At 39.0% G+C, this 26018-nt stretch overlaps 1 protein-coding gene across 1 annotated transcript in view; it reads left to right on the top strand.

Moving 5' to 3' along the window:
• Positions 1-26018, top strand: part of LOC108578463 — a 112254-nt gene that overhangs the window by 42580 nt on the left and 43656 nt on the right. The window contains exon 2 of the mRNA XM_017941810.1: positions 4132-4229. Within this exon, the coding sequence (XP_017797299.1) occupies positions 4132-4229 (98 nt within the window). The remainder of the gene's footprint in view (positions 1-4131; positions 4230-26018) is intronic.

Raw genomic sequence — 26018 nt, 5'->3', positions numbered from 1 at the left:
TGAAGAGTTAAATAGGTATGTGGTAGGTGTGCTTGGGGTTTAGTATTTTGGAGAAGGGTGTATCGAGTGGAGTTGATGATATATGTAGATTGGGAATTTTTAGGAAGGAAGATTATTGAGAGTGTCTGGATTTTGATTGGATTGTTATAATAATTGTAACTGGACAAAGTAAGACTGTTTGCCTGCTACAGGGTGCTTCGAAAGGGTGTTAATGTTAAAATGTTAAATGGCCAATTTTGAGGGTGAGTCATAGTTGAAATTTTGGGGTAATTGACGCAATTTTTACTTATGACAAAAAAAGAAATGGAAATATATACTCATTTACCTGAATTACATCTGAATTTTTAGCGTTCCTCCAATGAAATAGTAAAGTGTTAGTTTTTTTCTAATATAATCATTTGTATCTAATTGAAATTGGACAAAGTAAGATTATTGGTCTTTTATAGGGTGCTTCAGAAGAGTGTTGATGTTAAAATGTTAAATGGCCAATTTTGAGGGCGGAGAACAGTTGAAATTTGAGGGTGATTTGAGAGACTTCCTTGAAAATCTTGCTGCAATTTCTATTTATTGCAAACAAATAAAAATAAGAACGAAATATAGTACACTTCGCGTTAAAATGATAGGGCACACCAGAATTTTTAGTGTTCCTCCAAAGAAACAGTAAAGTGTTAATTTTCTTTCATATAGACAGTTCAAGTTCCTAAAAAACAATATAAACAGCGTCCGACCATATTTCACATTACCAAGGAAAAAATTTGCTTTCATGCAAATATGTGCAGAATTTCTGTATATTGCACTACTTTCGGTGTCCCACAAATTTTCCAGATAAGTGTCACAATTTTTTAACCGCAACAAATAAAAATTCTCACTATTTCTCGTCCTTTTATTATCATTCTTAATGCAATTAAACCGAATAAAGTAGAATGTTTCAATAAATTACACCGCACGAGGCGCAGAGGACATTTTTCGACGTGCCTGCGAATCTGCAGTGCCTTTAATTAAGGAAAAAAAGAAGAAGAAAAAATGTAATGTAAACCGAAAACTAGTCGGTGTTACGGGGACTCCCCGTGGCTTTCCAGCCGCAGGGGTTGCTCGTGCCGGCGACCATAGAGGGTGGAACAAAGGAAGTTATCGTCGCGGAATTTTTATAGCGAGGAGAGAAAGAAATGTAAATCAGGTTCTGGTTCGTCTTTGCGTTAAGATGAAGAGAACGCGAGGGAAGGAACTGGAGACTGTCGCCGGCTTACCGTGGATCGGAAGTGTTGTCGTATAAAACTGAATTAACTGTGCTCCCGTTTCGTCTCTCGCGAACGTACTTCTGTCTTATTTATTATAAATATAATCCTGCCGTTTCCATTCTTCCACTCCCTGCCTACGCGGTTGTTTTACATTTATATCTATGCTTTAAAATTGAAGTACACTTACACATTTCGCGTGTGGTCTAGACAAAGCCCCTGAAATATGACCACCCGCGACACTTCGATGCCTAGAAAGTCTCGAAGGTTAAATCTTCAAAGATAAGTATCTATTCATAAATATGAAATAATTTGTTATAGTTAAGAAAATTATATGTAACAATGAAATAATTTTTTGAAGGTGTATAGAAAAATTTTGTGTGTGAAATTTACTGCAGAGTTTATTTATAATACATTTTTAATATTTTCTATAGTAAGCTTGTTTCACTTGAGGGTAACGTTTTTATAGGTTAGGTCTGACTTTGAATCACTGTATCTACTTGTTTGCTTATTTCTATCCATCAGAAAGTTTTAATGAAGTTCTGCAACTATTATTACTCTCAATTTCTTATAAACAATTTAATTGGCTGTCGTATCGTCCTTAAAGAACGTCTTATTTTTAACAATTTTTTTGTTATTTTATCCTTTATACTTAGTCTATCATTCTATGTATAAAGATTTTTCATAACATTAGGCTGTTGCATATGAAATGACCGATATGAGAATTTCGTTCTCAAATATACTGCTAGATAGGACTTGCTAATTAGTTATAAATTAATTTTTAATTCAAAACTCGAAGCTAGCCCGAATTTCTCAATTATTTTACTGTCAAATGGCGAATTGTGTACGAAAGTTAACCATAGAATTCGAGATCAAATTCCACTGATCACTTTTTACTTCGACAAAAGTTCATTTTGACCAAAAATAAATTGTCAAATGTTTCGAATCACAAGCAAAAGTCAGACACATTATCCGAGCATGTTCGCGAAAGACAGTAAACGGGACAACGATCCGCAACTTTTTAAATTTATTTCGACCGAAAATAAATTGTTCTCAAACTTTTTTTTAAGAACTTAATAAATTTCACATTTTTCCTAAAATCACACGCGTTGAAAATTTCATTAACCTACCCAATTGAGTACTAACCAACAAATATCACTTATCGCAACCTGTAAAAACTTCCGTCAGAATCGAAATCACTAAAATTTTAAAATAAAATCGCCTACTCGATCGCAAGCAAAAGTCAGACAAGTTCTCGCCGCGTCGCGAAAGACAGTAAACGGGGGGCGACGATCCGCAACTTTATACGTTCCTGATAATCTCGCAGAGAGCGACGGAACGGTTACTCGCGGTGGTCGCCGGGATTTATGAAATGGCAATAAAATTTATATGACCCGGTGGCTCGTTAGGGGCGCGGCTCGCTCGTTCAGATTGATGTCGGCGCGAGTCTGGTCCACTTGCCCCAGGCTGCGTTTGTTTCTCTCTACGATTGTCGTAGAACGGTCTACTGCCGTTATTAATCCCTTGGAAATCGCGGGAGAGCTTCAGTGATCGTTCACGGGAGAAAAATATGGCCGTAATATTTCTTTGGAAAGCAGGAGGGATGGGACGGAAGTCGCTCAATTTCGACTGAATTTGTCAACTCCAGCCGATCGCGATTGTGACTGCCTACTGGCCTCTCGATTAAGAGTATCGCTGGCATTTACTAGGAGAATGAAAAATTAGGCTACTTTTTCGGAAGAATACTATTTCACTTTTTTATTCGTTCATTTATTATAACGTTTTAATTGAGACAGTTAAATATTTGCGAATTTCAGAGTTACACGTTTATGATGAACTTTAGTATCATGTATAATGTAGTAAAAGATAAGGTTGTAATTTGTGCAATTTTTAAAATATATGTTTGGATTGCGGGCAAATGTGATTAATGTTGAGGCTTTTGATGGAAAAAGGGCACATGCGCCAAAATGCCATTTAAAGAAGATCGATTTTAATAAAAAGTAATTAAATCTAAAGGAGGAGTAATATGTCCTTGATATATTCCATACGTACATAAGCATAGGTTCCCTTTTTCTATCAATGGCCTCAATTGTAAAATTGGTATTTTATAACATACTTAATATTTTATATTTTATTTCATTCATTCTCAATTCGAACTGAAAAAGCTTCTATCCCGACAAAAATTTAATTCGAACAATGAGCATATATCAAACGGACATAATTACAACACATGTAGAAAATAACGATATAATAAAATTTCCAGAGCAGCGCAATTGATAATTCATCAGAAAATATGAGGTTCACCCTCGAGTATAAATTCTCGGTTCCCGTTCCCCAAGACAGGACCTAAGTAAAAGAATTATTTCCTTCACGTTTCGTTTCGAGTAGCGAAACGAAGATAAAAGGAAAAAAGGGTGCTTTCGATGAGTCACTTATACAGTAAATCACGCGTATGCTCTGTCGAGCATGATGCCTCGAGGACATATCTGCTCTACCTGTTGCTCAATTCCCCATCGACGACAGCAAGGATCGTGCAAAGAATTCGAAAGATCCATGGAGAAATGTTTCTTCCGTATTTTTCAACTCCTTCATATGCATAATCTCTTCGAATGGACCGTGTCGAGCTGATCTTACACACTATACCATTCCCCTAAGCTCGTATTGTGTACATATTGTTACCAATTATTTTCCACTCTGCGTGGAATCCTATTCCTTCTTTTCTCCTTTTATTGAAATACGTGAAATGTGAAAAATTGTACGAATTTTGTAAAAACAGTGCAAAACGACATTTAATTATTTTGCAATGTGTTTCGTGAGAAAGTCAAATTTAACGCATTCGTAAATTTGTGAAGAAGAGAGTGTATTTGATAAGTAATTCTATGATTTCTGTTTTTAGGTGGATGATCGAGTTAGGTCGCCAGGTACATCACGATGTCTAACCACCACCATGTCGCTCTCAATTTCACCATCAAGCCCTGAAGAACCTGTCACGCTGTAAGTACAATTTCATTTAAAGCTCAATGGAGTATTGATAAAACGTACACGATACTTTACACCCCGAGAGATCAATTATTCTTTACCTCGGATCGTAAATTCTTAATGTAACTTGCTATCGAACCACTTTTATCGAGAATAGTGTGTAACATTGCAGAGAAATACCTGAAATCTTGGTTTCATAATCACAAGTATCTTTATCATATTTTGCTATTTAATTCTCTTCTTTGCTGTTTTCAAATACCCACAGAATTAAACAAATGTTACCTTGGTTAATATAGAAGCTTAAAAAACGAATTTCTAATTTGCTGAATTAACGAGACCTACTTTCAATATTTAATCTCTGCAATTGAACTACTGTAAGCACGCGAAAGTTCAAAAATCAACATCCTGAGCACCTTAGAAAACTGATTCAAGGATTAAGGACGGGAACCATAATTTCTGTTTAACGTATGCTCTCGCTGTTGAAACTCCCATTTTTATAACACACTAGCTCAATTACTTTTTATATTTACGCAGATTATAAGCATTTGTGCAATTTTCAAATTCGCATAGCTTATCACTTTGTTCTGTACTAAGGGGATGAAATCAGGGAGAAAGGGTAGAATATCCAAGTTTTACGTTAGTCTATATTTTCCGCAGGATAGTAGAGAGTAACTATGCAAAATTTGGTCCAGATCGGTCAAAGGGTTTAGGAGTTAACAAAGAACATACGAATAAACAAAATTTTATACAAAATAATTCACCTAACGTAACCACCTCGACTATTTTCCATAATACTGCACTGATCAAAATGTTGTTTGCCCTGGAAAATACGGTTTCAAAGGATCTTCGAGGTGACGATCTTCCATTTCTTCTACGTCCTTTCTTTAAATAAATTTTCAAGCTCAATTTTTGTACGTTATAAAAACGCATTATATTGAGGTCCATGAAGTCGTCTCTACGCCAGCTAATAGGCAAAAAAATGTAGGGTTGTACAAAAGAAAATTAAACGTGAGCTTGAAAACTTATCTGAAAAGATCTCAGGTCGTCACATTGAAGATCCTTCAAAACTGTATTCTCTGCGACAAAAAAGATTTCGATCGCTCCACTAATACCGAGAATAATTGAAGTACAATAGTTACGTTAGGCAGACCACCTTACATACACAGTGTCCAAATTTTTTCCAATTCTATGGATGTAAATTAAAAAAGAAACGTTGAATCTTGATTAACAGGCTGCGACAGTAATACGAACTAAATCTAATAATAAATAGTAATTTAAATATAATAACCATAAACTTGACGCAAAATAATTCTGACAAATTATTCCCTGTTTATCGAATCAATAAATTCTCCCACAGGGCGATTTAAACGCGCCACAATCCAGCCCACCGCCACAAATTCGCAAAGGCCGGAAAGATGGTTGCTCGCAATCCGCGGCGCCCTTTAACCGTCGAAAAAGCCACTCAGACAAATTAGTCCCCGGCCGTTTCTCCGTCGCTTGTGCGAAAGAACATTTCCACGTAGTTGTACGTAGATATACACGGTCGGTATTCGGGGCCTGTTCGTTCTTACGCGGGCCACAGCCTGGTCCACGGTATCGGTGTCGCGGCAGGCCGAGGGCGGCGATATTTATGCCAGTTTTTTATTGCGCTTTAGCCTGAGAGCAGAATGGAAACAATATGTCACCGGCGGTAAGGGGGTGAAACCGTTGTACGAAGTTCTTGTAGGTGGCCCTGGTCTGTGCCGGCACCTAACGTTAATACTAACGCCTCCGCCGTGACTGCGCCCCACGCTCCACGTCATGATTTTAAATGAACAACCCCCGTTTCACCCTGTCGCGCGCCGCCGTCGAGGGAAAGGGCGGATCGAGCGTGTGCCGCGTGAACAACCTGCCCTCGAATCGATTCTGATACATTCCCAGCCACTCGATGTAAATTCCATGCTGCGTTTAGAGATGTGTGAGAAAAGTGTGGTAAAATAAAAGATGTTGCAGTTTATTGATATACCCTTTCGTTACTATTGGCGCCTATAGGCGTTTTGAAAATTTGCTCGCACTGTACTGTTGGCGCCTTTTGGTGCTCTTCCGTCTTAATTTAATGCTTAATTTTATCCTATACGCATTTCCATCTTAATTTAACAAACCGAATTTTGAAACGATACGGTCAAATTCAGAAATTTTGCAGCCGTGGTTAAAAATTTACCGCCAGTCGCCCACGTTACGCATTAAAATCTGCCGTAGCGAAAGGGTTAATGATTGAAATTAACGCGGGCGAAACTATAATACAACTGATACTGCAAAAAGACTAAACGACTCAGATCTGTTCTCGCGTCGGTAATACAATCAACAATAATCTCCCGTTCCAGGAAAATGTTTTCCTTTTTAACACATTCGCGAAGGGAAACGTAGTCCTACGTCATTTCAAATTCTTTCAAAATTGGCGGCAGAACCTTGCCGTACTCAGCTACAGACTTTTGGAAATTATATGCTGTATTCAGCTAAACGTTTCGTTCGGCAATCGCACTTCCCCACCTCGCACACACTTTCCCACTCTTCCACGACCACACTTGGTCATGTTTGCCGCTTCTCGAGGCTTGTCACAACCAACACTCACCCCCTTTCCTCGAGCCCGAAACAACGAGGCAAAGATAAGAGTAACATTCCAATTTTCTGACCGGAAGCCCGCAAAAGGGCTCCCCAGTTTTTCGGAAACACCAAACAAGATCCTACACAATCGTAACACAAACTATTCCAAACGGAATAGCCCGTTCCTGGAAAAAAAAGGAAAAACCTACCCAAATCCAATCACACAACATACGATTCTGAGGACAATCAAAATTGTAAAAAAAAAACCTGTAGATTATTCACTACCTGTAGGCGTTGTAATGACTGTAGAACACGTCTATGAGTAAAGCAACTGTGGCGGGTACGCCACTGCCAGCAAGCCCTTACCGAACCTTGTTCTATTCTTCCACGCGAACTGTCTCTTTTCCAACTCCTTCAGATTTTAGTTTCCGTTCCTTTGTCTCTCCCCGGGTTAAGACTTGCCTTCGTCCTCGAGTAGCCTAAGAAGCGCACATGTGGCATCCAGGTTTGCACGAGGACGAACGGCCCCGCTTTCTACAAATTTTCCGTTTCCACCACTTTCTCTACTCTTATCTTTATCTACCTCTACTCCTGTCTCCCTGTCCTAACAATATAAAAACCCAGTACGCCTACACCTCCAGTTCAGTTTTTCCTTCACCAGCCACCGAGACGTACCCGCCGAACCGCTGCCGCAGGGACAATTAGCGAATGAAACAATTGTATTTTCCGGGCGAATTGTACGCCGACCATCGCATTTAGATTTTAATAAATTGAGGTGAAAACAGTGCAACGGCGTTCCTCACCCGCCTCACTTCTATTAAAAGTAAAAATCACCCCCTTTCCTCGAGCGAACCCAGAACGCGTCCTGGGCCTGCCAATCGCATGGGTTCTTCCTGAGAACCGGGCATGCTGTCCTCTCCGGTCGTACTTTACTCCACGCGGTGCCTTTCAACTTGAAACTACTTAACTGCTAAAATGTCCAGATACTACAGTATTATCCTGAAATCATTTTTCTACTCGTTAATTCGTTGATACGTTAACTGCCGCGTTGCACAGTGGTGCTATTTCACGAAAGGCTGGCCATAATTCGTAAGTTCGTTCGATTTTCATTAGAACTGGTACTCTTATGTTTCTGGAGTTGCTGAATTCGAATATCGTAACAAGAATGTAACGTTCAAAATGAAGGTGTAAACGTTGTTTTTAACTTAATTTTTGTGAAAATTCATTATTTTCCGAATTGTTCATTGACTAATAGAGTGCAAGTTTCGTTTAAATCTTTCAGAAATGTATTGAACTGACCGCTCCAAGCCGAAACATCGTCAAGTTATAATCTTGGACCCATTGTTAAGTAAGACTGGCCAAAATTTTGGCCAGCTTTTCGCGAAATGGCACCACTGTGCGTCGTGTGGCAGTTAACGTGCTAAATTTCATTGGAATTTTAATTAATAGGATATTTCACTGATATTTGTTCCTCGGTGGAGCTGAAATTTTGAGCAGTTTTCGAGAGAATTTTCCGAACAGTCATTTCAAGCCTCGATTGGTTCCGAGTGCTTTCTTAAGGGATGTTAACCACGATCGGTGTTCCAGGAAATTTAAATCTCTCGCGATTTCTGGCTGTTATGCCTGGCGGAGGTACGGTCGAGAGGAAAAAAGGGAAGGAGGAGGAAAAAAAGGGGGGCCTGGGGTCTGAAGAGTCATCGGATAAGTGCATATCGATTTCCGCCGATTGGCGAGGGTCGGACGGTGGTAAGATCGAGGCGAATGGGGAAAAAGAAGGCGGTAAAAAGGGCAAAGGCTATAAGTAACGGACCGTCTGGTGGAAAGCGCTCGAGGGCGAACAGTGATTTAGAGAAATTAAAACTTTAATTCATGTTCGAGTTCGCGGGGGGTGTGTCCTCCGCCTCGTTCCTCCTCACCGGCCCGCCACTTCAGTCTGTGCCAGTCTAGGGTCCCCGCTGTTGATCGACCAGAATTCACTCCACGCGTAAATTGGCGTACGCTGCGACAACATAGTTCGTTTTCACACGTATTATATTTTTCTTCATTCAATTGTTCGGGAACTTCGAAAATTCTTGGCTGCCGTTGTTTTCGTTGTTCTTCAATGTAGGAGGGATACCACGAGCTTTTATTTAGGAATTTTATACTTTACATTCTAATTTGAAATTTGAACACATAAGCGATTACACTGAGTTTAGAAATTGACAAGTATTTTAGAATTTGACTATCTAAATTCGCGAAAAGGAAAGCGACCAATTGGCACGATTGCAAATGGAGGTAAAATTTGAAACTCATGAAATATTATGTATAGCATAAAAGCACATGCAGGGTGATTCACCTAACGTGACCATCTCAATTATTCTCGTTGTTAGTTGTTAATTTTTTTGTCATAGAGGATACAGTTTCGTAGGATCTTCAAGATGCTGACCTGAGATTTTTTCTTAAATAAGTTTTTAATGTCACGTTCAATTTTTGAATGTTAACGACCTAATAAAATATAAAAGTATGTAGCATCGAGTCATTATGGTCCTGATGGAAGGTTAAAAAAAAGAGGAACAGCATAAACACTTTGCGGTCCAAATGGTCCACTTAGTTCGCACTCATTTGGTCACTCTCGGGCAGCACCATGTAGTTTCCCTTTATTTCAATATTTCAAGGTAACATTGGTTATAAAATACTAAATTTCAGGATAACATTAATGCATAAGAAAATGGTTTATCATTTATAATTTATCATTTTATGATATCTAAAGGGAAAAATTTTTATGTCGAATCTGACTCGACATAGGACCGCAAAGGTTTAACACTTAGAGTGAAAGAAACAATTTTCTCCATATTCTTCGTGCTTTTACACTGTCCAAATTTTTTTCTCGCTGGAAAACCTTCGAGTCAGCAGAATCGACAAATACAAAGCGAGATCGGTAGCAGAGGGTAAGGAAGCAACAAATATTCGAAATCCGATCAGCCGTGTCCGCATAGTGGACACAATTATTGTTGTCCTGATTTAAGGGCGGCATACATTTTAAAGAACGACCATGTCGGATGGGCTCTACGTGGCCTCTATTTGCACAGGGGATAGATAAAAATTCAACGTCCTCCGATAAAGCAGCGTCCAATACATTCAAAGCACCAACATGCTGCTGGACAGACGTCTATTCTCATAAAGACCCCTCGAAAGGTTCGAATCTACTTTTATTCGCCGATTCGGACGAATGGCTGGTCATAGTGATAGAAACTAACCGATAAAAACACACTTTACAAGAGTATTTGATGATCGTTGCTTATTTCGTTGTTTTGATTCAATTTTTGTCAAATGTATGCAAAAATGCATTCGCTAATTCATGCTAAACCATTTCTGATGGAATGTGGTGAAAGTTAAAACACTCTTTTATTATAGTATTTTTTATAATTGGATCCAAAAATCTTTTTTTTTTTAAATCGTCTTGTTCACATTTAAATGCATCGACTGAGTGCAGCGACGGTATAAATCACATAAAATAGGGGTAGTAATCTACAAAATGTGAAGAAGCAACACAAATACGAATGATTACGAGGATTTTCAGTTGGAGGTTATAGCTTCGTGTGTGGTTTTGTAAATTTGATTTTTTTCTTTTGCTTGTTTTGGAAAATTCGTATAATTTATTGCAAAAACAACATACACTACCGGCCAAAAGTTTGGAATCACCTGTTAATCTACATCAATCTTGAATTTGCTATTAATTCGATTAATTTGAATGGCAAACAGTTCGTCAAAAAATTCTTAAAATTGCTGACTTTTTTCTGGAAATTTTTGAATAACTTACCATGCACAGTGATTCCAAACATTTGGCCGGTAGTGTATGTCATATTACGAATTATAATACTATTGATAAACAATATTAAGTTTTCATTTCGAGAAAAATAAAATTGTTCGAATCCACCGTTAACATGCGCGTACTTGCGTAAGCGGGGAAAGTCTCTTGACCTGGGTTCATTGCACCCCTTGCTGGCCTAAGGACTCGAAGAAACCAGCTAGTCACTCTAGCACCGTCGTCCAACTACAGTCCCACGCTTAGGACCGCCACAATAGTTTACTTTTATTTATTGTAATGAATAACTTCTAAACATTACGTGTTGTTTTTTCACAATTAATCAAAACTTTCAACAAAAATCTTGAAAAAATTATTGTCGTTGATTTTTGAGAAAGGTGTTTTTCCTTATTTCTGAGAAATTAGCTAAGACTGATTTTTCATCTCTTTCCTAACTCCTAGCAAGAAGTAATCCTTTACAGAGATAAAAATTGTCACTCAAGCTGAAAGAACGAAGATCGAGCATTCCTAAGATTTGAAAAAGCGTACGAAGATTATAACGTTCAGTGCACGGATGCAAAGTCTCGTTGTCCAAATCCTCCACACTGTCAAAGAAAGAAACGCGAGGCGTCGCTGTAAATCTGAATTTCGGAAAGATGCTCTTGCAAATTTCACGAGCCACCATATGGGATACGGAATATGAGAAAAGGACGCGCCCTTTATTTTCCTCTCCCTTCCTTGCCCGTTGTCCCTCTCGTCGAGCTCTCTTCTCCTCTGATCCACCCTCTTCCTCCTTCTCTCACTCTCCTCTCTGTCTGTCTGTGCTTTCCTTGCCCGTATTCACGACGACCTCCGTCTCCAATAAATTCCCATCACCATCCTCAGGTACGCCTTCGCCAAATAAATCATACCATAAGTGAATCCGAATTGAATTCAATGAGTAAATATGGCGGTCGGATAATGAAAGGCAACCAACGGATCCTCGCTGTTGCAGCACGAAATAGAGACTTCACGGAGATGAAAATTACTTCGACGTGTAACAAACCCCAAGAACTGTGTAATTATTCGAAAATTCTGATAATAATTTTCTAGGTAATATTTTGCTCTAGAGCTCGATTAAATTACTCGTGTAATTAGAACGAGTAATTGTTCGTAGCGTGCCTAACGTCAACGATTAATTATAAACCTGTAACCGTAGACGCGACTGGGCAAGTTCAACTTTCCGACGCTGATATAATTCCTTGCATAGTTTTAAAGAACCGAATTGCATTTAATCAACTTCTTCGCGGTACACGCGGTTAATTAGCGTTCTGCTGTTTTCAATGTGATAATCATTTTGGTTGAGTTTCGGTGCAATTTATCGTTGAGTGTGTGGTTGTATAACACTTATTAATAAGTTAAATAGGAATATATTTTTTAACAATAACTATATACACACATAAAAAGAAATAATGCTAATTTGATTGTCCCTCTCTAAATATATCTAGGGCAAGTTCAACTTTCCGACGCTGATATAATTCCTTGCATAGTTTTAAAGAACCGAATTGCATTTAATCAACTTCTTCGCGGTACACGCGGTTAATTAGCGTTCTGCTGTTTTCAATGTGATAATCATTTTGGTTGAGTTTCGGTGCAATTTATCGTTGAGTGTGATACGATTCAATACTTGGCTTTCTTGGATAGCTAAGATTTGTCAAATTTGTGTACTCGTTACCCTGTATGATCCGCTCGTTTACCAAATCTCGAGAGCTTTCGATATATTCACTACATTCATGCCATCACTCACATCTTATTATTAAACCAATTCCACAGAGTGTGATACGATTGAATACTTGGCTTGCTTGGATAGCTAAGATTTGTCAAATTTGTGTACTGGCTGGGGCAAAAACTTTGTATATCCGGAATCTTTCTTTTATTTGTGACAACGTGGAAAAATGTTATATACAAGAATTGCATAATATGGAGGATGACATAACGCAGGTGATGACACAGAGAACATTTCAAAGTCATTTCTATTTTTTTAAATGAGATGTTGGGGCGACTTTAGCATGCTACTATCAAAGATCATTCAGGATCAAATGTGGTGGTAAAGTAAATTTGTTACATCGTAGAAAATGTTGAAGATGTCGAATAGTCGATGAAGTTCGACCATTTTCGTCGATACACCGGAAATACTGATATGGAGGATGACGTACCGCGGGCGATGACATAGAGAAGATTTCAAAGACATCTCTATTGTAAGGGATGGGCGATTTTACAATTAAAAGGGGCGCGCGGACAACCAAACGGCCGATCAACGTCTTTTCGCGACGACGTGCTGATCCAGTCTCAACATTAGCAACCGCCAAACAACGCTGCTCCTCTGTTAACAACTCGGGCAGACACACACTACACTTACACTATTTTTTTAAATAGGATGTTGTGACGATTTCAGTATACTATTAAAGAACATTCAAAGTCAAATGTGGTGATAAAGTAAATTTTCTTAGATTGCAAAAGATGTGTAAAGTGTTGATCTTTTGTGAAATATTCTTGGTAGACGAAGTTTTTGCCCCACCGTGTATATCATCTTCACTGTTCAATAGGTACTCCTAAAGTCACAATTTATCTTTAATTAGCAATTTTCCAGTGCTGTGAATAATCACAGCATACACTTTCATATTCGTTCGTTTCATTATTTAAAGATATAGAAAACCCTTCTGTTCACATTTCTAAACCATTTTTCAATAACGTCAAACTTTGATATACCATTCAAGAATTCTTTCTCAAAGCATAACGCACACAAACGTATTAAAACCTTCCATCTCACCGTGTTTCACGAACCTCGACAAAGTCATCTGCAATGCTCATGAAACGTAGGAATACTTTCTCCCAAAACCCTCAATAACAATACTATTAAAGCCTACAATCACTCGATAAGAAAATTATTCGCCATAAAAAAAAAGTACTAAAATTCACACGATAAATTGTCCCGCTGATTTGCAATCTGGAAAACAATTCCCTGATAAAACGTACCGCGTCGAGATGCCCTGAAACTTCGTGTCGCTAATTTAAAAGCAATTCTCCGTCTTGTGTGTGTCGGTCCTCCCTCGCCCCTCGCTTGGCCATCTTTCGCGGCACATCATCGAGGAGCAATACATGTAAATCGTCTGGCGCACAATGGCTGGTGGTCCGCGGCCGTGTGTGCGTAGAGTCTAGTCAAGAAGCGGCGGGCTGGCTGGAAATGCATAAATACATGAACCACGGCGAAACTACGAGCGAAAGAGGGACGGGGACAAGCTTGGCCCGCATATGCCTCGAGCGGGTTGTACCTCCTAGAGGCGTAATAACGCGTTGGATAGCAGCAGCAGCAGCTCTCTTCTCGCGAAAATGCGCCCTTTCGGAATGTCGTGGCTTTTTCCCCTCGGCGAAAATACTGCGATTTCGGCCTCGACCGCGGCACCAAATCACCTACGATGAGAAATGAGAGAGGACTTTTCGTTCTTTCCGGATTCTCGTAGACGCTCCTCGCGAACGAGAGAAGAATCGTCCTTGCGAAATCGTTTATTTCGTCCAGTGTGGAATTTATTATACAGGGTGTCCCGTAACTGGTGGTGCAAGCGAGCAGAGGATGATTCTGCGTGGAAAACTGAGTCGAAAATGTGGAACAAAATTTTCTCGTACGAGGCTATTGAGCGGGAGAGGCCAATCGTTTGAAAATCAGTTAACCCTTTCGCTACGGTAGATTTTAACGCGTAACGTGTGTGACTGGCGGTAAATTTTTAACCTCTTACCTACGGTAGAACTTTCCGCGCTGCTGTATCGCGGAGAGTATTTACGCGGAATGCGCGGTTTGTGTCTGGTGATGCTTTCCATTATGAAATTACACCAGAATGGAGATTATAGGTGAACAAATTACAGTTTACTTACACGCGAAAGCCACTATAGTGGCGTAACGTTCGAAAAGGTGATCTCCGCGAGAGCCACTGTAGTGGAGTTCAGTAGCTAGAAGATTAACTACGGCTGCGAGATTTCTTATTTCGGCCGTACCGTTTCAAAATTCGGTTTGTTGTATTAAGATGCAAGTGCTTAAGGATAAAATGAGACGTTAAGTTGAGGTGCAAGTGCAGCAAAAGGCGCCAACAGTACAGTGCGAGCAAATTTTCAAAACGCCTACAAGCGCCATTAGTAACGAAAGGGTTAAGCGTTTCTCCTGATCGTAAAGTTGAATACACGCAACGGGAAATGGAATGTTCGAATCCTGGAAAATAGCAAATTAGTCAACCGTATCGTAAACTCAGGGCAATCTGTTGACCTAACATTTTCAGTGAAATAAGTTACGCGTAAGTGCGACACAGCGAGATTATTATGTGGTAAGAATGAAAAGAGCTGGAAAGTTTCTCGTTGGTAATTGCGGGGTGAAGAGGAGCCAGGTTCTGGCCCATTTTCACCCCATTACACGTGAGAATTTTCCGTCGGCGAGACTGTTTTTAAGTGGGAAATACGCGAGTTTTTTCGCGGGCTGGGAAAAGTTGTAACAAAACTGTTATTTTGCTGCATAAAGGAAAAGTTACTTCCTTTTTTTTTTTTGCGCTTTAATTGTTGTGTACGAAAATCCTTGTAGGTTTAATGCTTCCTTGTTGCTATTTTTTAACCCTTTTTTTGTAAGTGTCGTGCATAGTGAAGTGAAATGGTAGGAAAATTAAAGTTTGGGGAGGGGAGAGCAGAGTTGAATTCTACAGGGTAAAATTTAAAAAATGTAGAAAGTTGGAAGGTTTGCTACGGAGTTGGAAAGTCTTTGAAGGGCGGTGTAATTGAGGAGAACGTGGCGAAGGAATATTTCGACCTGGTCATAGGCAATACTTTGGCCGCAACAATTTTCGCCGCGACTTAATTAACCTTTGAAGTATGTGAAACATCTCAAGAAACATGCTGACCACGTTAATCTTGCCGGTCAGCTCGGGCATACTTTAAGCAACGCCGACAGACACATCGCACCGTTCCACGTGAATAACCCAAAACGTGATATAGAACGCGATAGCTCTGACTGAACTTCGGTTTGCCGTGGCTAAAGAATTTCTTGGAAATTCATGTTGAGGAGGGTACAAAGAAAACGGACGAGCGACGCTTAGAAAATTGTCGGAGGGATACAAAAATGCAAATTATCATTAATAGTTAATTTTAACTGAGATATCTGTAATATGAAATTTTTCTTATCGTTCTGCAGAAAAAATAAAATTCGATGGAAATTACCTACACTTGGAATAAGTGTTAGAAATCTACTGAAATGTAATGAATTTTAACTGAAATTTACTGAACTTTGCTGAAATCTAGCAAAATTTACTGAAATGTACCGAAATCTACTAAAATCTAGTGAATTCTACTGAGATCTGTTAATTTTACTGAACTCTGCTGAAATCTACCAAAATGTACTTAATTCTACTGAAATCTACTGAATTTACTAAATTTGACTAAAATCCACTGAAATTTACTAAACTCTAGTGAATTCTGCTAAAGTTTATTAAAGTCTATTGAACTCTGCTGAAATCTACTAAAATCTACTGAAATCTAATAAAATCTACTTACTGAATATGAAGCAAGCCTCATTCTCATTACAAATTTAATACAAAGTTATTTGACACAAAATTCGTCACAAAATTATGAAGATCTTAAAAAAGAATTATTCATTCTAAAACCTCAAAATACAAAATATCAAAACGGGGAAATGTAATTTAAACCACGCAATGCTTTCTACACGAACATAACGGGTATTTTAACATTTACCAACGCGACTATACTTAACACTAGAACTACCAGCCGAGTCAAAATGACCCATTAGTGACTTTCCAAAAATGAATTTTTATGTAACTGAACCGTGATTGGAGAATTCGATTCATATCCATTCAAATAGAAGCTTACATGTAGAAAATAAATTCGAAAATTTACAAACGATAATACTGACCAGTATTGAACATTCGTGTTTTTTCGAAAGATGCTAATGGGTCATTTTGACCCGGTCGGTAGTTGTAGTGTCAACACATTCCATGCTACAAAATAATCACAAATTTTACAATATTCAATTATAAAAAATTATCGACATCGACTCAATCCTTCTCACTCTAATCTTTCTTCACACAAAATTTCGCATCGAGTCAAAGCAAAAAAAATTCCCCGTCAAAAACCTGTCGTCTTTCACCGCTGGTACACGTGTCACGTAACGCGTTAAAAGGCAAAAAGAACAACAGCGGAACGCGTGGACCGTTTCAAGCATTAACGACTAGGCCCGCGTGGCGATGAGTTTGCAGGCATCAGAGAGACGAGATTCCCAGTCCTGCATTACTGTCACGCGAGTAATTACGCAGTGGCGAACGGAAGTGAGAGAGAGACAGGGGAGGGCGTACGTAGTAGAAACGGAGAGAGACGAATGGAGCAACAGCCACGCGTACAGAAGGAAAATAGACGAGAAGGAGGCTGTCGGAAGGGTTGTTCGGCTGGGAGTGTTGCTGTTGCTTGCCTCGCCGCGCCGGCGTTTCTCCGCTGAACGTCTCCGAGTCGGCGTTGCGCGATTTGCAGCCAACAGGAGAAACCAGAGCTAATAAAAGCCCACAATTACCTCCGGTTCGAGCCATTTGTCTTGACGGGCGTCTCATGCCCGATATAATTCACCCTGGCAACAACACATTGTTGCCTAATGAGGTGTAAAACATTCCGAGATATCTGACTGTCTGGCTTCAGGCGGTCCCCATTTCCGGCACGCTGATCCGCGATACCATCGCTGCTCCTCTATCCGTAATATTCTTATATTAGCCGGCCCGATATTTATCCTTCGAGGTGGATCAACCTCTGGATACGGATTTTCGATCTTCTTCTGCTTCTTCGTTGCGATAGAAATTATTTTTCCTTGATGAAAAGGGGGTAATGTTTTTGCTGGATCTACTCTCTTGGATCAATTGTGCAATTGGGCGGAAGATCGGACGAGCATCTGTTAAGTAAGACGATTAATTCTTTGCTAAATGTTCTGCATGAATTTTTGACGTAACATAGTGTTTTGTCGCGTTGTGTGGGACAGAAAATTGTACGAAATAGCGATATATCTTCTACAAAATGCGTGGCAAATAGGAGTCAACTAAATGAAATTAATTCTGTGGGATCAGAAATATAAATAGATATTTATTAACAAAATATAAGAATAACTATGATACATTGGGCTTTGACTTCGATTCACGCCTCTCGACTTTTTCAAATACACTGCCCTCTCATTCCTCGCACGCCAGGCGTGCTTTATAGCCAGGCCCTTCGTGAGCCTCTTGTCGCCGGGGTTTTTCCCTTTGGGCCTGGCTATCGTCGCTCGTCGCCCGCTTTCCCTCTCATCCTCACAATTACGATACTACAATTCTTTCTTAACACATTTGTTCCACTTGAGTAGTCGAACGAAAATTGACCTTAATTTAGGATCAATTATAGACACAACGATCGCTGGACAAGTAGGAAATTCTTTGAAAAGAGAATGTGGCCACGAAAGGGTTAAAGTAACTTTACTTCATTTTTACAGTTCACGTGAAAACTGGATACACTGAATCCAAAATCTCGACACACTTTGTCTTCTCGTTTATAAATCCAAGAAATTACTGAAAAGCAAATTCATTCTCAGAGCCTGAACGCGGCCACACTCGCGCAAAGCAAACAGTACTGAACTAAATCGAACGTTAACCCTTTCGTAACTAGTGGGACGCATACACTACCGGCCAAAAGTTTGGAATCACTGAAAAATTTCCAGAAAAATGTCAGCGACTTTGAGAATTTTTTATCATTCGATACGAGATAAATTGATAAATGTAGAATTGAGATAAACATTAAATCTATAAAAAATTAGCAGCAGATTTAACATTGATGAAAAGTGGGAGGTGATTCCAAACTTTTGGCCGGTAGTGTATATCCCACTTGAAAACTCTAACGAAAATTGATCTCAATTGAGGATCCATTACAAACACAACGATCTCTAGGTAATTTAGAAATTCTTTAAAAAAATTATTCAGTCAAAGGGTTAAAGTAACTCTACTTTATTCTTACAATTCACACGAATCCAAAATCTCGACAAAGTTTTTCTTCTCGTTCGCAACTCCAAAATTGACCGAATTACGAAATTACCGAGAAGCAAGTTCGTTCGTCCACGTCTCAGAGCATGAACGCGACCGTACACGCGCCAAGAAACGTGCAGCGTCGATTCGATTTAGCGAAGGGATGTTCTACGTGCCCTTTTCACTCGGTCCATACCCCCAGCCCCCGCTTTTTGTCTTTATTTCCTCGGGCGAGCAGTGATTTGCTGCGATAAAGCCGCATCGACAGGCGACGCACGTGTATCGCGTGTCGAAGGACACGCTGTGTGCTCGGCCCTTCTCTAGGACGTTTCCGTGGAAAAGGGCGAAGAAGGTTATGATATATTTGTAATCATGTTGCTCGATACGTGCCCTTCCGTTACAACTGCTCCCCGTAACAAACTGCCTGTGGACCTTTTTTTTTCACTTTATGGCCGTGTGCACGCACGTATAACACTTCGCGGCCCACGGAATGAGAGAGTTGCCGAACTCTGCCCGCGTCCCGTGTATTTATGGCTGGAAAAGAGAGACGTCGTAAACGAGATTTGTACGGAACTCGCCGGTAGAGCAAGCCTTGGGAATCGTTTGTATCGTTTTATCGGCGACGATCGGGGATATCTATCAATCCGGTTGCCTTTTCTGATGTATGTGCTTTCGTTTCGATCGTTTATTGTTGATACGGTACGTGTCCAACTTTTTGGCAAATACTGATTTTTGCGGGTATTGGCTGTACTTCGTATTTTGAAATTGTCGAGAAGTTTTACTGTGCCGGCGACGCTTTCAAATTTTGAGTTTTTTGGCCTCAGTACGGTGCTCGGGTCTTTTTTGACCCGTTGCATTCTTACTTTTTTAAATAACCTTTGCTATTATCAAGTTCATGACTTCTTAATATTGTGTTAAAAGTTTATTGTCTAGGTTCGTATCGCTTACTGGTGACCAAAATTGTTACACATGGGGCCTTTGGGTCAAAAAAGACCCGAAGATCTTAAATGTGTATTCGAACGGAAGAAAAGACCCAAAAACGACTCAAAGACCTTAAGTATATATTCGACCTGAAGAAAGAATTGAAGATGTTCACAAAATAATACAGTATCTCACAAAAAACTCTTAAATTAGTCATATATCGCTAATGACGACAGAAATGATTAAACAAATATATTGAAAGTGCTTTTTAAGTATTACTTCCAGCAATAATTATTTTTGCTTTGGTGTAATAAATGGCTTACAACTATTATTACTAACATCACCTTTCTTTCGCAAAGCCTTTACTTAGCAAATCTAAGTGTAGACGTACAATTTTTGTTCAGTACGCAACAGGTTTATTACTGAAGGGACGGAAGGTTTACTATCGAAATAACTCTAACAAAGATATTCCACAATATTTCACAGTCTTCACTCCATATCTTTTAGACTTGTGCCTTTCAAGATTATTTAATTCCTTAATAGAAAGAAACAATTAGAATACTCAGGAATATTAATTATCGATTACTAAAAAGCTTCAATTGAAACTACAAAAATCACTCACCTTACCTTCTGTAATCAACGAACCCTTAAAATCACAACAAATCCAACTTCCACAAATAAAAAAACGAACATTGTCAAATTTCTAACGCTTAAAACGACCAACTCTTTTCTTCCACAAAATTTTCCATAAAAAGCAGCGGCAGGTGGATCGTTCGAATTGATCGACACACGCAGAATTTCGATCGGGAACGCGCAGGAATAGGATACGCGGAGTTTTAAGGGCCGTCATAAGGGGAAGCCCACGAGGCTGGAGAAATTGCATCGTAATCCAAGAACACCGCGAGGCGGACTTGTTTTCGGAGAGGCAATTCCAACCACCCGTAACAATCTGACGGCAGAGTCGACGGAGGCATATTATTATGGCCGTAGCTCGGACAGTTTATTCCAGGTTCGTTTCAGGATTTACCGCGCTCCTCGCTCTCGCCGGTAAGAACTCTCCTCGACTGACGTTAGTTTTCACCGCATTTCCCGTGCAGATGCCGCGTCGTCTTCTCTCCGGCTAGCATAATGAAATTGTCAATCATAAGTTATTAACTGGCAGTGGGAAGAACTGTTTTAAAAATTAATTTAGCTCGCGCGGCGACAGGAACGTCGAGATCACCTCGCTGTGTTGCTACAATCGTTTCTGTAAGCGCAGCGGTGTTATGTGGGTGAAAAAATTGAATATTAGGTTGAAGTTGGTTGAACTACTCTTCTGATATTTTGGACACTGTTGAAGTTAATTTGAAAATTCGTAGAGTGTGTCGTATTGTTCCGCTATGCTAACACTGTTCGTTTATATTGCGACAGTGGCGCGTAGACATTGTAATAATGATTGCCTAAACGCAATTTTGTTATTTTCGTTTTATGAAGATTGTGAAGTTTACGCAAGTAATGAAAGTAGAAGATCGATAAATCAATTTACCGGGTGTCCGCATTTGGACAAATTGTAAAGACTCCAATTAATTTACTATTCTAATGCTTCGCGAAATGTCACATCTTCGGTTTTCTCCTCCCACACAAGAATTTGTAAATATTTTGGGGCACCTGCTCAATAAATATGGATTTTCCAAGTTAATGTCTGTTGTCATGGCTCTTACTCAATGCTTATTTATATAATAATACACTAAACCTAAATTATCACAAACTTTCAAGGGAGTAAAGTTAGGGGAAGGAGGTCTATTGTCCAAATTTCATGGTAGCCTGAATTTTTCACAAGATTACACAGAGTAACTGTGCAAAATTTGGTCCAAATCGGTGAAGAAATTTAGACAGACGGACAATCTATTTTGTGCACATACACTACCGGCCAAAAGTTTCGAATCACCTCCCACTTTTCGTCGATATTAAATCTGCTGCTAATTCTTTATAGATTTGAAGTTCATCTCAATTCTACATTTATCAATTTATCTCATGTCGATAAAAAATTCTCAATGTCGCTGACATTATTCTGCAAATTTTTGTGCAAATTGCAATGCTCAGCGATTCCAAACTTTTGGCCGGTGGTGTAAATATTGAATCTCAGGATTTGTTTGACTTCAATTGACAACCAGAGGAGATGGTAAAATGTACGAATAAAATTCAGATTATGAAAATTTGAATTTTTCACAGACAATGTGAGAATTCTGGAGACACTTATGATTCGAGTACACATAATATTGCTATAAGCGTAAGAAGGATACACGTGCTGGTACTTGTCACTATGACATTATCGATCCAATGGCTCGGTCCGTCGTCGGCTGGTCCGAGTACGGTCCCTTCTTACTATCCCCCTGCCCTCTTCGCCCCTCTCTATACATACCCGACTTTGCAACCCCCTCCGTGCAACCCTTTAGGGTCGCGTTCCTCATAGATATCAGTGTGAAACTTTCAGGAACGTCCTTTCCGATTTCCGTCCTCTGCAACCCTAGAAGTATTGAGATACATATGGATCGTGTTGCCATATGCCTGTACCCATTTTTGAAATTTTATACAATTCACATTCGATACCTTCGTAACTCTATATAATTGTACACAGAAATTAAATCATGTTCAATCAATGTGATAATTCGATGGATCGTTTAAGTGCAATAATTAATCTATTTATTCGTGTTATAGTGGAAGTTTAAAAAATATATATAATTGAGGAATTCTAGGAATATTTCTTTGAAAGTAATATTACCTTTCTTTCGTATAAATTTTCATTTTGATTCTAATACGAAGTGTTTCGGTTTTAATTGATTTCGATTCCAATAAAGGATATTTTCATTTCAATTGATTTCAATAAACCGTTCGTATATTATTGATTTCATTCAGAACAGAGCATACCCTGCTTTATTAAGAAAATTACATAAGCCCCTGTAACGCCTTGTGTCTTGGAACTGACGTATCCGTTTGTCTGTACTTTATGTTTCTTTTTATATATTTATTGCTGTACTATTGAAATATACTGTCGTACTATCACGTATTACTAGCCTATTTCTTTATAATGATTATTAATTTTTGCTTCTCTCGTAGAAATACAAAATTCTAATCTACCCTAATTTTCCTTCTCATGAGCGAAGAGGATAAACAACTTCCATTGCAATCCATGTGACTACTTTATCGAACAACATTTAGAAGCAAACTTAAACATTCACTACAAAATTATTAAGATTCTAGAAGAAAAAAATCATTCTACCGATAAATGACATTAACTTTAACAAAGTGATATTTTCACAACATTTTCTGTACGAACCTAACGAGTGATCTAATACTTACGAACGCTTATGCACCTACCTGCTTTGCATCAGCACCGAAAGAAATCACTTGTCATCGTCACATACTGGAAGAAGGGAAAGAAAGGGGAATAACAGGAATATAAATTGGCGGAAGGAAAGAGCGAACTGGTCCGAGATCCTGAGAACAGCGTCGACGCTGCTCGTAACGTAACTGCGAAAATTTGCGCCCGCCTACCCCAGCCTCACTATAAATCAGTTGAAATTTGTTATGCGCGGCACGCAGATGGTTTTGTTATATGAAAATATGTGCCGCGTAGGGATGGTATAAGTATCCCTCGGTAAAACACATCCCTTATACCCCACACCCTCGGCTGGGCTCGTCTCGCCCCGCTCCTTACCCCAGACAGGCCCGAGGCGTCATGCTGTTCTGCGCTCTCTTTAATTACGCCCCGAAACCGGGACGCGTGACGTATTGCCGTGTGCTGAAAGGGACAAAAAAAGGCGACCTCCACCTTGGACCTGGCGCGTTGATCCATGGCCGGACCCCTTAATCGAAGCAGAAATCTCTGGACCACCTTGCGACTCAAGGAAACGACGTTTCGAGCGGTTCTGTGGAGGCCGCGGTACAGTTCTGAAGAACTCTGATAGAGCATGAAAAATTCTGAAGAATTCTGGAGAATTGGGACAAATTCTGAAAAATTCTGGAAAATTTTGAAAAATTCTGCAAAATTATGAAAAATTCTGGAGATTTCTGGAAAATTTTGGAGAATTTTGAAAAATTCTGCAAAATTATGAAAAATTCTGGAGATTTCTGGAAAATTTTGGAGAATTTTGAAAAATTCTGCAAAATTATGAAAAATTCTGGAGATTTCTAGAAAATTCTGAAGAATTCTGAAAAATTATGAAGAATTCTAGAGAATTATGAAGAATTATAAAAAATTATGAAGAATTATGAAAACTTATGAAGAATTCCGGAGAATTATGAAAAATTATGAAGAATTATGAAGAATTCTGAAAAATTTTGAAGAATTATGGAAAATTCTGAAAAATTCTGAATAATTTTGCAAATTTATGAAAAATTCCGGAGATTTCTGGAAAATTTTGGAGAATTCTGAAAAATTCTGAATAATTCTGCAAAATTATGAAAAATTCTGGAGATTTCTAGAAAATTCTGAAGAATTCTGAAAAATTATGAAGAATTCTAGAGAATTATGAAGAATTATAAAAAATTATGAAGAATTATGAAAACTTATGAAGAATTCCGGAGAATTATGAAAAATTATGAAGAATTATGAAGAATTCTGAAAAATTTTGAAGAATTATGGAAAATTCTGAAAAATTCTGAATAATTTTGCAAATTTATGAAAAATTCCGGAGATTTCTGGAAAATTTTGGAGAATTCTGAAAAATTCTGAATAATTCTGCAAAATTATGAAAAATTCTGGAGATTTCTAGAAAATTCTGAAGAATTCTGAAAAATTATGAAGAATTCTGGAGAATTATGAAGAATTATAAAAAATTATGAATAATTATGAAAACTTATGAAGAATTCCGGAGAATTATGAAAAATTCTGAAGAATTATGAAGAATTCTAAAAAATTTTGAAGAATTATGGAACACTGTGGAGAACTATGAAATATTCTGAAGAATTCTGAAGTTAGAGGTGACCAGGGATGATGGTGCTTTTCAAACATGTCTTCTTCCTGAAGGATCGTGTAACTATAGATTTGGAAAAGTGTGTTTTTTTAAGGAAACTGACAAGAAAGTTAGCAAAGACCATTTGTGTCTTACAATTTCTTACATTTGCAGTCTCCATTGGTCAGATTTAACACGTTTCATGCCACGTAAAAATTGCAACTTCCCGCAGTAAAGAGTTACCCTGAATTCTTCACACTTTGATCTTCCTTGCACACATTTCGCCTGAAAATTGAAAATCAATCGAAGAACACCCTTTTTCGTTTACTGAAAGTTTCACTTCCAATGACTACCAACGAATGTTAACCCATAAAACGAACACGGACTTCTTTAAATCACTCTTAAACAAAAATTTGCTAATTACTCTACTCACTTCTAAACCAGAAAATGAATGAATCCTCGAGACTGCATAACACCCTAACATTTCTATCTCCGAAACACAGAAACACCACTTTAATCGCTCGTTCTACCGGAAATCAGCAGAAAGAGTTGACCAAGAAAAGTACAACAAGCGGTATCAATTTACAAGGGGCATCATCGGAATCGCTTTAGCCGTTCTAGAAACACTTAAAACTTCAAAAATAGGGGGTATATTTCTCACTTAAGAGCGAGCACACTTAAAGCAGCCAGCTGGAAACTCGATGGAACAGGACAACGATGTAAGACGCTTCTTACACCGGGAGAGCAGAGTCCAGCAACGCGGAGAGAAAGAGAGCGAGGGGCCACTTAAAGCGTTGGCCCCGGCAGCGTTAAATATTTGATCAGAATTCGATTGCTTTAAGACGTCAGTCTGCGAGCTGGGGCGCGGCTGGCTAGGATACGAGAAGGAGAAAAGAAAGGAGGGAAAAGAGGGAGAGAGAGAGAGAGAGAGAGAGAGCGAAGTGGTTGACGTAAGGACGGATAGTTAGCAAAGGGACGAGAGCTATTCCCCGGAGCCGGAACGATGTCCGAATCGGGCAGCTGTCCCAGTTACAGCGTTCTTTTCTCTGGCTAGCACTGATGCCACGACACGAGTCCGCTTTAAAATCCGCCTCTCGTCCCTCGTCATGAAAGCAGCTCGACAGAGAATAGCGGCACCATCCGAGGATCCCCTTGGAAATAAAGCCAATTCGTTAGGTTTCTCGGGCTGGAATCGTGTTCAGTAGAATGCCACCGTCGATGGTCAGACAATAGCGCGCGCCACCGGTCCTGCTTCGTTAAATAAGAGTTCTCGACATTCTTGTTCGGTTCTGCGAGCTTTTCAGTCCTCGCCGGTGATATTTGGAAATGTTGGAATATCTGCAGTTGTTTTGAATTATGTGCAGTTGATGTTCTTGACTGTTGGATAAGTTTAGAGGAAATTGTATAATAGTTATTTCCTTTGTATTTATAATTCACATTCCAGTATGACGATTGCAGAATCGGGCAATTCTCAATGATTATTTCTTCAATGAATACCAAATTTAATAGCCTGTTACTTTTTGTG

Source organism: Habropoda laboriosa, unplaced genomic scaffold (assembly GCF_001263275.1).
Source record: "Habropoda laboriosa isolate 0110345459 unplaced genomic scaffold, ASM126327v1 scaffold59, whole genome shotgun sequence".
Classification (NCBI taxonomy): Eukaryota; Metazoa; Arthropoda; class Insecta; order Hymenoptera; family Apidae; genus Habropoda; species Habropoda laboriosa.
This window is presented reverse-complemented; position numbering and strand designations above follow the sequence as displayed.